Raw genomic sequence first — 16,123 nt, forward strand, 5'->3', positions numbered from 1 at the left:
TGCACAAATGAGAGAGGCAGGAGCCCTGGTAGACAACTAAAGAGCTACCAAAGCACAAGAGAGCGCATTGCAGCTACGATTGTGTTTTCGTTTGCTTGCGTGTGTGTGTACATGAGCATGAGACAGATAGAGCGAGAGAGGCATAGAGAGTGTGTATGTGTGCGTGTGTGTGAGAGTGACACTTTTCTTGTGTATTGTTTTTGTTTTCTTTTTTCGCTTGCTTTTTAAATCTTTCTTCTTTCTTCCTATGTCGCCTAAACTTATGCTACGATTTTGTGCGGCTGCATCCATTTCTTCATGTAATAGCAGAACAGAGTGGAGATATAGAGCAGAATCATCAAGGCGCAGGTTACAGCAAGCGCCAGCACAGACGTCTTGGTCGGGCATGGCTCGATAATGGTGACAGTCTTGTCTGCAATTTCAATTTAAGTTAAAGAGATGATATAGTTGTACATGGGGTATGGGTTAGGAGTTGATGGACGAGCTTTGCTTACCTTTGGCAAAGTCTGTGCTTGGATCTGCCTTGAAGAATTCACGTTTCTCATCACCGAAGTCCAAGACCAGAATCTCTTGGGAGATGTTCATATCGTCCTCGCTCTTGGTTTCGTTGCTAAGGAGTCGTAATAGATATATAAATGAATGATAATAGCAGTTGGGCTAGCATTAGAACTCACCTTTCGATGGAACGACGACGCCTTCTGCCCAATGATTCGAAAGACTCCATGTTCCATTCACACACAGCTGGCTCGCACGGGCCGAGACAATACTTGACATTGCATTGGAATATGACGCCGTAGCTCTCGGTGAAACGGAACGCCTCGTAGGTGGACTGAAGGGCATTGCCGTCGGCCGTGAAGCCGGGAAAGATTGTGGGATCTGTGGGACAGCCATCGTCGTCGATGATTTTGAAACTGGTGCGCGCATCCTTGGCCATAGCCACGCAGGAACGCGCGAAAATGCCATAAGGTGCTGTGGATGAAACGGAAGCTAATCCCAATGAGCAAGTGCTGCCAGAACCATTCATATTAAGCTATACATACTGTCTTCGGGTATCTCGATGCGGAAATTGAGGCGATCGCCGATGCGCACAGTTTCGACCTCGCGCTGGCGTGTATCCAAAATACGAATCCTTGGTGGTGGCGCCTCGGGCGATGAGTTGATGTGAATCATCTCAGGATCGCGTATGGGCATCATGCCGAAGGTAATATTCTTGGAGCTCATGTCATACGTGCACTTCACCTTGTAGATCTTGTCCGCCTTGGTCATCACGACGCTGTGATGCTGCAGCACAACCGTATTCGAATAGACACCCGTCTGGAATCAGCAAGACTCTGTGTGAGTAAATGCTATTGGGTACAGCATAGCGCAGAAACTTACCACGCTTTGGGTATTGCAGTCCTGTCCGGCCATGGTCAGATCGAGGCGGAAGGCATCAGAGTTGATGACATCAATGTTGCAAGTCTCGGAGCGGCCGAGCGCATAGATGCGACCATTGAATGGCTTATTGGTGCGTACTTGAACCGCAATACGTGTGTCCTTGCAGTGCACAGAAACTGTAAGCAGAAGATAATACAGATATCATGAATCAGCGTCTTCATAAGATTTACTGTCATTGGAGGGATACTTTAAATGTCTCTTCAAAGAGGTGGAGGCAAAAGTCCATTTAAGCTTCGAACTCACCATCGTAGCAGGTGCCTGTCTTGTCGCAGTTCACATCGTTTCTGGTCAAGTTGGTCAGATTGGGGTCCTCAATGGCATCGAGACTGACGGGCAGGGTGTCGATCTTGTCCAATGTGCCGGGCGGTGTGCCGGCAGATTTCTCGCACTGATTTTCAAAGTACTGCCCAATGGGTTCACCGTGATCGATGAGCGGACGTTCGTGGTTCAGATACGTTGAGGGTCCATCTGGCAGGGTCTTGTGATCCAAATGGTACAGACGGCAGTTGTACTGTGCACCCTGGGGCTGACCCAAATACAAGAAGGAGCGGCACAGGAACTCCGATTCGATTTCGCAGGCCAGGCGGCAAGCAGACTCCGATGTTACCTGCAGTTCCTTATCGGTGTAGTAGTGGAGACCCACGTATTGGGCAACTTTCTCTTCGGAAACACCCATGCGGGCATTGGCGAAGGAGCGTGTATTTTTACAGGCCTGAGCGGGCTTCAGGCACAAGTTCTCAAAGTAGTCCGTACCCTGAGCATCGACCAGCTGCACAAACTGTCCGGAGCTGCGACGATCCGAGTCGCTCAGCACGCACTTCATATTATTGTAGTCATACTCCACGGAGCGGCAAATGAAACGTTTCTCGTTAAGACAGGCGGACAAACAGGCCTCCTTGGTGCTAGTGTAGATCAGAGCATTGTCCAGACCACGGATAACCTTGTTGGGGACACGCTCGAACGACCAGGGTCGATGGCAGACATTCTCGCTGCGCAGCTGCAGCTTCACCATGTAATACATGTTGGCCGAGCGTTGGGGCGCCGCCGTCGGGTTCGCAGCCGACGAATCATTCTGTAGCTGGCAGTGCGTCTCCTGGGATGGGGACAGAGGGTTGACCACAAAGCTGAAGGCAGCCGCTTGACAGTCGGCCTCCTCGCGACACCAGCCCTGGCACTCGTAAAGCGAGAGATTCTTCACGCTGTAGTAGGTTGTGCCCGCAAAATCAAAGTCTGTGAGCTTCTCAAAGGCCATGCGTGCTGTCGCCTCGCCGGGCATACCGATCACCAGGAGCACGGCCACAGCCATAAGCAGCCAGTTGCTGCTGAGTCCTTGAGCCAACATGGTGTGTGTGCTTTTGCTGCTGCTTCTGCTGCCGATTGTAAAACGCATCTGCAAAGAGACGAATACGAAGAGGAAGTTAGTAAAGATCGAATTACAAGTATCTCTAATTGAGACTATCATAAACTTAAATAGGAACTGAGAAATGTATTACTATCCATTGACGATACCTATATCTCTTTTGAATATTTTGTACAATCTAACTACTTCAACATTTTCAATAGAAAGTGTCCAAGCTCTGCCCTCTTTGCGGGTTCAACATTTGATTTAGATTTCCGCTAATTCATACTTCTAGTTGGGATTAATTGTGGCAGCTACGCTGTACTAATCAAAATGGCATTCATGCTATCTGATTCTGATTGTGATTATGAAAAAGAAGAAAGAGTTGAGCGCATTCTTGCTATTTTGCAATTTCCGCGATACGAGAACGAGCATAATTCTGACTAGCAAGGGTTAATGGCATGCCTCAAACGGTCGCTTTGCATTTGTAGGGCCAAGCGTTGACAGGCCATTAGAGCCCGTAGCTTCCTCTAGGCCCATTACACGCTTAACTAAACGCCTGCAAGTTGGCAAGCCGGCAACTCAACGAAGCGGAGCTGCTGGGCACGTTGCGTCAATAAAAACTATGGCATGAAGTGCTCGTCGTTCGCTGCTCGCTGTCCAGCTTTTCAGCTATACACCCGTCCACCTGTCCACCGCTCCACTGGCGATTGGTAGGCCAAGTGGGCGCAAGTGTGTGCAGAAATAGTTCCCCCATTCCTCATTCAATGCAGTTGCTAGCCAAAGCTCAGATCCAGACCCAGGCCGTGGCTGAGGCTGAGGCTGAGGTTTAAAGAAGTTCGTTCACACTCACATGATGGTCAAGTGTGTGTGTGTGTGTGTGAATGCTGCATTTGTTTAGCTTTAATGAGCTGCATAGGGAACGGTTTAACTTGCCTGGCCCCCTCACACCCCCCACAAACACCATCCAACCCCACTATCATTCATTCATCATTCATTTCTTGTGGCCCTCGAAATTGCTGCTCATTTTTGCGTTCGAGCTTGAACTCCAATGCCTAACCATTCTGGCACTTTTTCTCTGGCTTTGTCTTTGCCTCGATGCCAACCATCTAATGGCCAAATGAGCAGCAAATTATAAAGCATTCCACTTGCTGGCTTTTATTGACGATCTGCGGTCAGAGCCAGATCTAACGGACGCAATGGTTTCAATTCCGAGCAGCAAGTTTTGTCATTCTTGTGGTTGCCATTCGAGCGTGCAGCAAATTGCTTTCCAGCTCCTCAATTTGTGTCTACGTGTATGTGCCTGGTTAGTCTGCATGCAAGCCTCTGGGCATTGCCAGCGTTGACCTCAAAGCGCCAAACAGCTGGCCATGGGGTAAGTGGGGTAAGCGGGTCGGGTTTATCGCGCTCCTCATGAGCTTTGAAAAGTGGTTTCTGCAGCAATACATTTGCACGCATCGCATTGACCCATGATGGCGGCATGAGAGGCGTTATCTCGAACTGGGCATGGCAATAGTATGGCCTTTGGGTGAAAAGCGAAAGTGTGTCTTGAGTGCGGCCTCACACCCATATGTGTGCGCAAAAAAACAAAAAACTTACAAGCTAATCAATCATGATGAGTTTTAAGCAGCACTTAGCTTTGACGATCGTCATGTGAAGAAAGAAAGAAGTCTTAGTCGCCAGAGCGGGTTGTTAACAAGTCATTAATGGACTTTTTAATCTGACACAGAAAATTAAAGTTTCATTATGAAGATGTAGAAACTAGGGGTGATATCGGACAGAAAGACGGATTTATATTTAAAGTAAATGATGACGCCGAAGTGGAGGGAATTTAAAATGTGAGCAACATTTCTATATTTCTATGCCAGACTAAGCATCTATATCATTTCTGATATAGATCGGTCAGCATTGTGACCAACTTAAGATGATCGGCCGATCAAAAATGTTAGCTTTAATAATAATAATTGTATTTTATATATACTTGTACTTGATTGTTTTCATGCCCTAATAGATATTCTCATTGGTCTATTATTATTATTTTCAGAATGAAAAAAAGAAAATGGAAGAAAAATCGAAAAAATCCATTAATGGAGCAATATATGGGGAAAACAAGAATTCTTGAAAGAAGTTAGAAAAATCGAAAACAAATTCCTGTGATCTGCCACGGAACTATTTTGAATATTGCCACAACATTTGACTGAAATCGGTTGAGCGGTTTCAGAGTCTATAGGGATGTTCCCATACTTCCATGGACGGACGAATGGATGGTCCCGTAGTGAAGAGTAGTGGTCAGTTCAGCTTTATGGTAAATGATTTTTCAATCATTGCGATAAGGCGTGCTCCCCGTGTACGTGTATAGGAAGCAATTCTTTCCTTTTGGGAACTAACGCCATTTGCATGTGTGCATATAATCGGTTAGTTGAAAAAGTTTCGGCATTCAGTTCGACACCTTTTCACTCCACCATTACCACCATTACCACCATTTATGTGCGCTGAAGCGCCTCGGCATTATTCACTCGCCTATCCAATTTGAATGCAATTTAGCCGGGGAGTTGATTGAAACCCTTTTCAATTTCCATTCATTAGAATGAATGGGCTTGCATTATTGCTGTTTTGGCTGAATGTGGTGGCTACTTATGCTACAAATGGGCAAAGATACGCGGAAGTAATCGTATGCGAGAGCCACGAAAGCCAGGAAAGGCACGAAGAACGAGAATCTCATCGTGAGTCTTGGACTCGCGTAGAGACTTCTTCGCAATCCCACATACATCACATGAAAATGTTGTGCCATAGAATGGCATTTAAGGCACAATTTATGGCTTTTTAAACGCCCCCTCCAACAAAACCTAAAACCAGGCCGCTGTGCCAGCGACCAGCACCAGCACCAGCACCACCACCAGCAACAACAGCTATCATGCAATTATATTTACATATTCAATTCAATTTGTTTGCAAAATTGTCCAAGTAGAAACAACTGGCAGAGGCACCGCCGCCATCGCCGCTACCACCGCTACCACCGCTACCACCGCTGTGGTGCGCATACTGTAATTATTTATATCCTCTGGTTTGCTGCAGTTTCAATTTGGTGGCCAAAGCCACGAAGTACGAAGCGCTTGCGAAGCGCTTGCGAAGCGAAACGCAACGCACCGAGAATGGAAAACGAGAAAAGGGTTAAGATGATTACAGAGCAGTCGGAACACTCGGAGCACTCGGAACGTGGCTATTACTAACAATATTAACTCACAGGTTGGCGGCCAGCGCGCATCGAATGCTCGCGAATGGTTAGCGCAAGATGCGGCATATCGAATTGTACAGCAAATAAAAAAATACAAAATCAAAAAACAAAAAGAAAAACAAATACTTGTACAAAAAATTACGAGAGCGCAGCAACAACTTGCAACGACAGCAACAGCAGCAGTAACAGCAGCAGCAACATGAAGACAAACAACAGCGACAACAAATGTATGAAATAGGTGGCAAAGACAGCGGAATGTGTAGCGTGATCTTAGCCACGAACAAACATGCATACAAGCCAACGATCGGACGAGCAAACGAAGGTAGGCAGGAAGGCGACACCAGCTAGAGTCGCCACCGCCACCGCCACCGCCACCAGCATCGTCTTACAAGCCAGCGACTAGTCGACTAGTCGACTAGTGGACTAGTGGAGCAGCAATCGAAATGGCAGCAACAGCATTCAACAGTTGCCCGTCAGACCCTTGCTGTTTTCGGCCTGCTGCCTTTTCGTGTTCATCTGCCAACAACCAAGACTGTCCAGCCCCTCCGTCCCATGTCCCATGTCCAATACTTTGGACAAAACATCTGCATGTGTCCAGAGCAGAAGGAACTCGTGTAGAAGCAGCAGCAGCAGCAGCAGCATTGCCGCCTCACTGGGTTGGCACAAATTAAATGCGTTTGAATTGAACAGCGAGCCAATTACAAGGCACGAAGCAATCCCGATCCCGAAACCGATCCCAATGCCCAGATAAATGCACTGCATTTGACGTCATTGTCGTTGGTCCCGCTCCATAGCCTGCTGGCCAGAGCTCTATTTACGAAGTTTATTTTTGGAAGGAGCAAGGGACGACCTCGCCACATCACGTCCTTGACCAAAACACATAACAAAAGCCACAGTCGTCGTAATCAGAGCGCTTTTCTAATTTGCGCCTCCGACGAAGCAATAAGGCATGAGGAATAAAAAAAGAACTGGCTCCCAGTCCCCGCCAATTTGCGCGTTTAAAGCAATTTCGCAGTGCGTCCAATAAACATTTTTGTAATTACAGACTGACTCTGACTATGAGACTACCCACTCGCCTGATCCTCTAAATAGACCAGACCGAACGAATGAGCGAAAGTGGCATTCATTATCCTGCTGCCCTTGAAGGTCAGGCACGATGTAGAGCGCTGTGTGGGCTCCACGATCCAAACGCGCTGTGGACGCCGCCGGGCCCCAACAGGTCACAGCTTCCTGAGTAAATAGTCTTTAAGGCTATAATTGTGGATGCAGCCAGGAGGCAGGAAGCAGCAGGAGAAACAAGCTTGTTGCCATCTTATTTCATTAAGAGATGCTTGATTACTTATGGGGCCAGACTTTGTGCTAAAAATAACACCCCTAAATGGGTGGAAGAGCGGCCAAACAAATATGAATAAATTAATCTCTGATTAAATGAAATGCTTTGATGATTAAAAGACTTCCGCTTTTCTTTTTGTTTTGTGAACTGCGAAAGAAAAGTTGTTTCCATTTTTAATTGGCCCCAGCAGCGATTGGGGGTATCTTGCCCTTTATATACCTTGTAAGTTCAATAACGAAAGTATAGCCAGCATTCATTTTTTTCGAAAGAAAAGTTACACTACTTTTTTATTCGAACATTTTATTGTTTTCATAAAATGACAAACAGATTTCCTCAAACGAGTTCGAGGCGCTATAAAATATAATTCTAATTCGGTTCAATTATATCTGTTCAGTTTTTTTAAAGCTACAGGTTCTGTTAATATTGTTGGGGTATTGATATATTCAATTGCCTAAAGGAAAACTAATAATTAAAAAAAAATGCAGACGAATTGAGAGTCTCCTCCTTTTTTGAAAACGTTTCAAAATAAAAGAAAATAAATACAGGTATTTATTTATTTACTATTTAATTCTAAACATGTTTGATTTGTCTATAGCTTCGCAGTGATTGTTAGAATTGTCTCTTCTACGATATTTCTAGGGCACTGTAATCCGAAAGATTGTTACTGTTTTTGTTAATATTAGATGCTTTTTTTTGGCTCATGAACTGGCCCTTATGATCAACAAAATAGGTTTTTCTTTCTGGCCCATTTGGCAGTTATTATTTAAAGGAAATAGGTGATCAAAGTAAAGTGCAGAGGCCAGGCTCTCGTTCTGTTGAGAATCGATGTACAGTGAATAAATAAGGGCATCTGGTGTAGGGGAAGGGGAAGGGGAAGGGGAAGGGGAAGGGGAAGGTGGGTTTGTGGGCGAGGATCCCTCCCTTCGCTTGGCTTGCCACGATCAAGCTGGCATGCAGCGGACGCCTCGAGAACGACACAATCACTCAATTGAGGCTGGGCGCAGACAGAGGCGAGATAAACACTTGATGGGCTCGCGGGTCTATGCCTAAACAAGGCCTGCCACATGTGGCAAGGCGGTGGTGGCGCCAACACATCATAAACTGGCGCACTTCTTTCCTTATTTTCGTTGCGTTTAGGACAAAGAAATAAACTATAACACCAATAGCTCAATATGCATAGACAAACATACATACAAGTACATACATAGGAGTACTCGTACATACATATATGAGACGGCCATGTAGGCGTTGGTAAATCCGCGGGCACTCAATCAATATACCGAAGCCAACAACAACAACAACAACAACAACAACTTAATGTGCTGGTGAAGAAAGATAAAGCAAAAGTCAAGTACAGAGAAAAATGGGCAACACCAAGACCAACAACAACAACAGCAAGAACAGCAGCAGCAGCAGCAGCAGCAGCATGAACAACAAGAAGATCATGCTATATAGCTATATAGCCACAATCTGTGGGCAGTGGCGAGTGGCGCACATTTCGTAGATGGGGTTTAAAGGCAAGTAACCAGCAATCATGAAAATTGTACGATGCGAGCCAGTCAGCCAAGAGGATGGGCTCTGGCCAACGCCAATGCCAATGCCAAATGATGTTCTTGGGTCTGAGACTGAGACTGAGACTGCGTCTAAATTTCAGCCTCAGCCTCGGCCCCAACCTCAGTCTAAGGTAGTTGTGGTTGCTACCATTTTGGTTGCTGCGGTGCGCTTTGGGCGCCCAACGGATTGGGTTTGTGGCTCTGATTCTGATTCTGGTTGTGTAGCAAAAGGTTATCATTAGGCACGTTGCTTACTTCCTCTTTGCTTGATCTCTAATTATGAGCAAGTGCACGCAGAAAGCGAGCGACAGAGATAGAGAGAGAGAGAGAGAGAGAGAGAGAGGGAGAGAGAGGAAGGCAGGTAAAGCAGGCAGGGCTGTGTGTGTTGTGTCATTAGCTGCGCACATGGGGAACCTTTAAAGGTCGTTGTGTCTGATGGAGGGTTACGCTGCAGCCAACAACGGTTATTTCAATCAAAGTGAAAACCAACAGAAACAGCAACAGCAACAACAAAGCAACAACAACAACAAATTTATGCACGAAAGCGGAACAACAATAGATAACTCTAATGACAAAAAAGGCAACGCTCAGAGGTCTTCAAAAGAGTGGCAGTGCGACAAATAAGCGACACGTCTAAATAGAAATTAGACAGCAACACGAACAACAACAACAACAACAACAATCAGTGAAAGTAATAATATGCAATTAAGTCCATTAAAAAGAAATGTATATGAAAAACGACACTGACAACGTTTGCTACACAAATTGTAAAGACGAGCGAACCGAACCGAACCACAGTTGTCGAAAAGAAAAAAGCGTTCACAAAAAAGCGAGAGATAGAAAAGAAAGGCCAAACAGTTAGATAGAAAGAAAGAAAGAAACCAATCAGCACGAGCACTACAAACTCAAACAACTAACAACAACAACAATGCTACAAAAAAGAAGCGTTTTAATTATGAGATACAAAGCGGGCAAGAAAACAGCCACACAAAACAGATAGACAGACAGTTACGGATACGGATACATCTACAGCTACTCGTATAGTATGTACAGCTACTGCTCCATGTATTGAAATTAAATTAGCTTCTCTTTAACTGCCAAATAATTGCCGGCCAGAAGCAAAGCGAATGTGCGTGTGTGCCAGCCAACGACCAGCGGGTAATTAATTAATGACAGACAACCGTACCGAACTCTCTTTAGCAAGCATCAGAAGCCCTGACATACCTATACGAATATGTATAGTGTGGTCTACAGATGGTCTAGACTCTAGAGCATCATTGATGCAGAAGCAGGTCAAGATCGAAAGAAATCAACAGAGCATTTTCATCACTGATCTGTGTGATCTCCGATCACACAAATCGAGTGATCACTTCTATCCGGTCTTGACTGCTGACACTGTTTCTGTTTGTGGCAGTCAAGTAAAGTTTTGAGGTAATTATGCATATCATTTCAATTTTGAAGTTGTTGTACGAGTGTACCCCAAGCTGATCACATTTGTAGGCAGAATTGCTCAGCTCGAGTTAGTGTTAGATATTGGAGGCGTACATTCTGTATTGGTTTCTATAATTATCAGCTACATCGCCAAAAGGGGAACAAGGACCGTTCAATTGAAGTATTCCAGAAGAGACTTAAAGCCATAGACACTGCAGAAGTCAATTTGGCAACAAAAATTCGTACACACTCTCTTGAAGTCTCTTCAAGTCGAACAGAAATTGGGTTGATAGATTTTTAGAGCTCATAATTGATATTTTAAGAACAAAATCATTAAGAAATGTACAGAATTTTGTTATTTTTTAAGCTTTAAATAATTGCTTTTAGTGCAGAAAATTGAACTCGATAACTTTTATTATTTTCTTCATAGTAGTTGTTGATAAAAAAATTGTAATCATTTAATTAACTTTTCTTTAATTCTGAAAGACATGTTTATGTTATCTTTTTGAATTGCCTGTGTATTTAGACAATTAATTCAACCTATAAACTTTTTTATTTGTGATTTATTCATTTTGTATTTGGATATTAGTGAACCTACGATGAATTGGGTGTCAACACAAAATATCGAAAGACCTTTAGTTTCTGTACATGGGGTTTGTTTTTTTACAAATCAGCTACACTTGTCTGATGGTTTCTTTTCTCTTTTGCATTCCGAGAAAATTAGAGTCCCAGTCTGCAGGCTGCAGCTGAGTTGAATTATAAGTAAGCCAATTGACTGGAAATTTATGTAATTCGTTTTTTCTGTTAACTAAAAGCAACATATTTTCACGCTGCTATATTGTCAGATCTTTGAACAGCCACATATCTCGCTCTTGAATTTACAGCTACTGCAAATAGATGGTAAATATAAAATTGTGTGTACTATGAGGAGGCAGTGTCTAGACATTTATTTCCACTTATGCACAAATTGCAGAAAAAGAAAGAATCGAATGCAAGCCATGGTAATTGCTTCGATGCGAGCCAACAACTTATCAATGGCGATGGTAATGGTAATGGTAATGGCGATGAGGCCACACAACAGTTCGTTTGTTCGTTTGATCGTTTTGGCCAAAAACGCTTGAGCGGATGTTATGCTGACGGCTTTGGTATTGTTGTTGTTGTTGCTGTTGTTGCTGTTGTTGCCTGTCTCACGCGCTCACTCGATCAGCTGCCAGAGCTGGAGAGCTCAGGTGTTGCACACACACACACAGACACACACACACACGCACACTCTCTTGCTGGCGGAAATGGAGGCCTTTTAATTTTTGCAATTTGTTATCACAACACGCGCGGTGGTCAGCTTAGATCGCGCGCGCTCTCTCTCTCTCTCTCTCTCTCTCTCTCGCTATCTCTCTCTGTTTCTTTCTGGCTGAGTCACTTAGACGAGCGCACACGCACGCCAAATGTTGCAATTATGTAATTTTCAATCATCGCAGCTAAAAGATGCGAAATCGTGCAACGTGAAAAAACGTTGAAGCACCTGCAATGGCAACAACAACGTTACAGTATGCGTGTATGCGTGTGTGTTTGCAATAGAAGTGTAAAGCAATAATTGCTATCGAACAATGAACGAATGGGGCGAGTCGGGGCACACACACACACACACACACACACACATGCGAGTATAGAGTATAGAGTATACACACACCTCACACAGCTGCGACTCACGACTCACTCCGCTCCGCTCCACTTCACGCCATTCCCATTCCCATTCCCATTCCCATTCTCGATCTCGCTGGAGTGCTTCTCTGCGCTTCTAAGCTAAAAATATTAAAAGTTATAATTAAAAAAAAAAAAAAAATGGAGAAAAGAAAAGAGCTGCCGCACTTGGTCTAATGGCGCAGTGCGAAAGGCTGGACTGACCGACCCACCCGGACGAATGGCCAAGGAATACGACAGCGACTACGAGTATTAGAAGAAAAATGCCGTGCTGAAACACTTTAGAAAAATTAAATGGAACACCAAAGGCAGCAGCAAAAGCAACAGCAACTAGGCAGTGGCAGCAGCAAGAAGCACTGCCATAGAATAATGACTCGAAAATTGCATTAACATTAATGCAGCTGCCACTCGATCCGTTGCACTTTTTCATTTGGAGCATCAGCAGCTGAGCAACTGGGTTGATTGAATTCAATTGGATTGGATTGGATGTTGAGGCTGGCAACTGAACTAAATGCGAACAAGTCATGCGCTGGTGACAAAGCAAAGTGCTAATGGGTTCGCAGCAGCTATAGTATTACGCTATAGGCCGTTGCTATAAATATTACCCGATTGAGAGAGTAGTTGAGTAATCATTGATTTGTTGCTTGCAGATGCAAGGAATGGAATATATTACTTGTAGTCATTACTACTACGGATAGTCTTAGATTATTTAAAAATGCTAGCTGAACTCTCTTTAGTTCAGCCAAGTCCTCCCTAAAAGTATGCAGAATTTTAATTCGGCACAGCATTTCAAAAAAAGTGTCTCAAAAAACAAAAATACTGGAAGCTTAAATTGCGATCAAAAATATGCTTATAAGCATTAATAAGTATTTGAAATATATACAGTTATATAATAGATATATGCTAGAGCAAAATTATTATTGGTTAGCCTGGATTTGTTTAGCCTTGTCCTATTTGGAAATAACCCTCTCTCCATAATCCATAATTTACCTGACAACGGTTATCGGAATATGGAGAGAGGGAAAATCTGTGTTCAGTTAGTTTTTCGTTCCGAGAAACGGCGGTCGGTCACAGAATTGCTCTAAAAGTTAATTTAATGAATTATTTTCATTTTTCATAATTTTTCATTTCATATGCATTTCTTCCGCGCTGTCTATAGAAAAAGTTAACGATCAATGCTTGTTAGTTCTACAAGACATTGGATTATATAAAAGACCTAGCCCTAAAATATATTTTTTATTTAAATAAACTCTCATATATTATTGATATTATGTTGCAGCAGCTCTGTTAATGTTCTGTGCGGAAGACAAGCACAATCGACTCATTTTGGAATGCTTAGAGTCTGAGGTGGAGAGCTTCCCCCATTATGGATTTCTGTATTTATTTAAGGCCTAAACTGTGCACAGCCTGCGTGTTGAAGAGAACACGCTGTGGTGCTGCTTGTTATACGTGTACTTGTATGTATTATTGAACGAACATGCTCGACACGAGTTTTCATGTGATTATCACACAAATATTTATCTATTCCATATCTAATACTAGCAGTACGGGCATGTGGCATGTTCTTCTTCATTAACAAGTCGAGCGCATTCCAAACACAGAAGAGTTCGAACACAAACTTGAAGTAGCAGCAGCAGCAGCAGCAGTAGTGGCCGAGCTAGCTTCTATTTAGAGTTCCACGTATGTTTAGCTACTCATATGTACCATTAAATACCGTTACTAATTTCAGAGTTGACACCCACTTAAAATGTGAAACAAGTTGAAAAACACACACACACGCAAATGAAATCACAAATCGCTTATACGTAGAGACATGAGGAAGAAAACACGAATCCCCTTTTCCTTTCCTCTTTCCCTCTTTCCCTCTTTCTCTCTATCACTCTTTGTGTGTCTTCGTCTCCTTATTCCCCAGTGAGTAATGATTGAAACGGAATCAGGCTGCCAGCGATGTTGCACCACAGGTGCCACACTGAGCTGAGCGTTCAATTTTAAGCTCAGTGCACGCTTTTTGCAAAGTAAACGGAACTGCCTGCCTCGAAAGTGGTTGGAAAGAAAGGCTGAACGGTGGATCTGAAGAGGGGAGAGACAAAGAGGGCGGTACAGGACAAAGTTGGCCAGAAATGGGCTATAGTTTTATTTTTATTATCTTTACAAGTTTTTTTTTTTTTTTTTTTTTTTTTGTATATTGCTGTGTTGATTTCGTCCAGAACCGGAAATTTATTGCATAACATGTTCTTTAGCCATGGCCAGCAAATACGATATCATATGATAGTGCGGCAGCGCGGCAGGCAGCGATTCCTGCCTCAAGGTTGTTCAGCACCACTTAACACACGCACACACACATACATATGTGCACATATGTGTGTGTGTGTGTGTGGAAGTGCTGGCAGCTGGCGAAGCGATTCGAAAGTGCAGCTTCCCAACCTGCCCATCTCTGTGGCCGCCTTCGCCTCGTGCCTGATGCAAGCTCAAGATATACGGGCAGCAAATGAAAACGGGTGTGGTGCCCACATCGGGTTGCACTGGGCTCGGTACAGAGCTCAGAGCTCTGTTTGGGGTCACTGCGCCACATCAACGAGAGCGACACTAGTCGGCATATGTGTGCGGAACGCGACTTCATTACCAACAATCATATTAAATCATCTCTAAAAATACCTGGTATTGAATACGATTTATAACTGAATATATGCACTTTAATTTGTTGGCAGTAGCTTCTGTACTTTACGAATTACAGGTGTTCAGACAGACAAACAAATCAATACGCAATTTTTTATAACAACTCAATTGCTCAAGCTGAACTTAAGCATCTACCACTTATAATACTTTTTTGCAAATACTTAAACTATAGTAAATAGTCTAAGTGAGTTACTTGGGACTTCACATCTAACTAAGAGTGGATATAAAAATGAAAAGAGTCTGCACAAAATCTAAACACTCATCTAGTCAGGCAAAAAAAAGAGTTTAACTATCGCATGCAGTACTTGAACTTGTTCAGATACATTTGCCAGCTAGTGTACTTATTTTTCAGTCAAACATACACACACTTTGTGGCCAAATGTGCTCACGAGCATTTCATAAATTCTTCTTAGAATGCTCGCCTCAAGATGCGTATCGTGGGGTCCAAAGCCATCGCCTCTTTGCATGTGCGACGGCCATTAGTAGGCGGCGTGCAAATCTCACACGTTCTCACGCCCTGCATGTACATATATGTACTTGTAAGCTTTACATATTTATACATACATACATATACTATATAGTATAATGTTGGGCACTGTGTAGGTGCAAAACATTTTTGTCACAATGTGCTCTGAGATGAGAGCTGCTACCCAATTCATCGCTCATCGATTTCGATCAGCGCGTTGTGTTGTGTTCTGTTCTGCATTCTGTATTCTGTGTGTGCTTTCTTGGAAGCGCTTCAATCACGCTCAAAATCCAATCCAATCCAATCCTCCAATTCTCGCTGGTCTCGAACGGAGCGCGGCTGAGACGCGGAAGTTATGCCACAAAAGCCATTAGCGGAGCAAGCGAGCGAGAGGTGAGCAGCGATCAGCAAAACAAAGAACAGGAGTCATTAGAGCGCATTTGAGCGGCCCGGAATGTGGCGGACATCTCGACGCCAGATTCCAGCAGCTCTGTGGTGGCTCTGCGGTAGCTCTGCGGTGGCTCTGTGGTGGCTCTGTGGCAGCGTTGCATGATTTATGGCAATTATGAGAACATCAGCATCAACAACCAACAACCAACCACTGACCACGGCCACGACGCAGTGAATACCAAATATATACTCTGTAAGTATATGTGTATGTGTCTGTGTGTATGCAAGTAAGAACAATTAATTGCAAATGCAGGCAGAGCCATCAAAATATACTCGTAATAAAAAGTGGGCAGCGTTTACTTCTCGATTGCCAGCGGGCTGAGAGAGTGTGGGCAAAGATTGCCGCTGGGAATGGCGCTGTAGGAAGCACTGCAGAGTTCAAATAAAAAGCAGTCTCTGCATGGCCTTGAGCTTCAAGCCCGAGTCCAACTTGAAGTTGGTGGCACAATTCTGGCCAAAACAGAGATAGGAGAGACAGACAGAGAGAGAGAGAGAGAGAGAGAGA

The 16,123-nt window shown here is 43.9% G+C and overlaps 1 protein-coding gene across 1 annotated transcript; it reads right to left on the minus strand.

The window, feature by feature from the left end:
* Nucleotides 1-260: 260 nt before the first annotated feature.
* On the minus strand, nt 261-2,725 carry LOC115629700. The gene is made up of 6 exons (XM_030526218.1): nt 1,681-2,725; nt 1,378-1,553; nt 1,041-1,314; nt 675-969; nt 495-610; nt 261-412 (listed from the first exon to the last, which is right to left on the minus strand). Exons 1-6 carry the CDS (start codon nt 2,711-2,713, stop codon nt 261-263), a joined length of 2,046 nt encoding a protein of 681 aa, XP_030382078.1. The 5' UTR covers nt 2,714-2,725.
* Between the last annotated feature and the right edge of the window lie 13,398 nt (nt 2,726-16,123).

This window comes from Scaptodrosophila lebanonensis, unplaced genomic scaffold, assembly GCF_003285725.1.
Source record: "Scaptodrosophila lebanonensis strain 11010-0011.00,11010-0021.00 unplaced genomic scaffold, SlebRS2 tig00000161-arrow-arrow-pilon, whole genome shotgun sequence".
NCBI classification, from domain to species: Eukaryota; Metazoa; Arthropoda; class Insecta; order Diptera; family Drosophilidae; genus Scaptodrosophila; species Scaptodrosophila lebanonensis.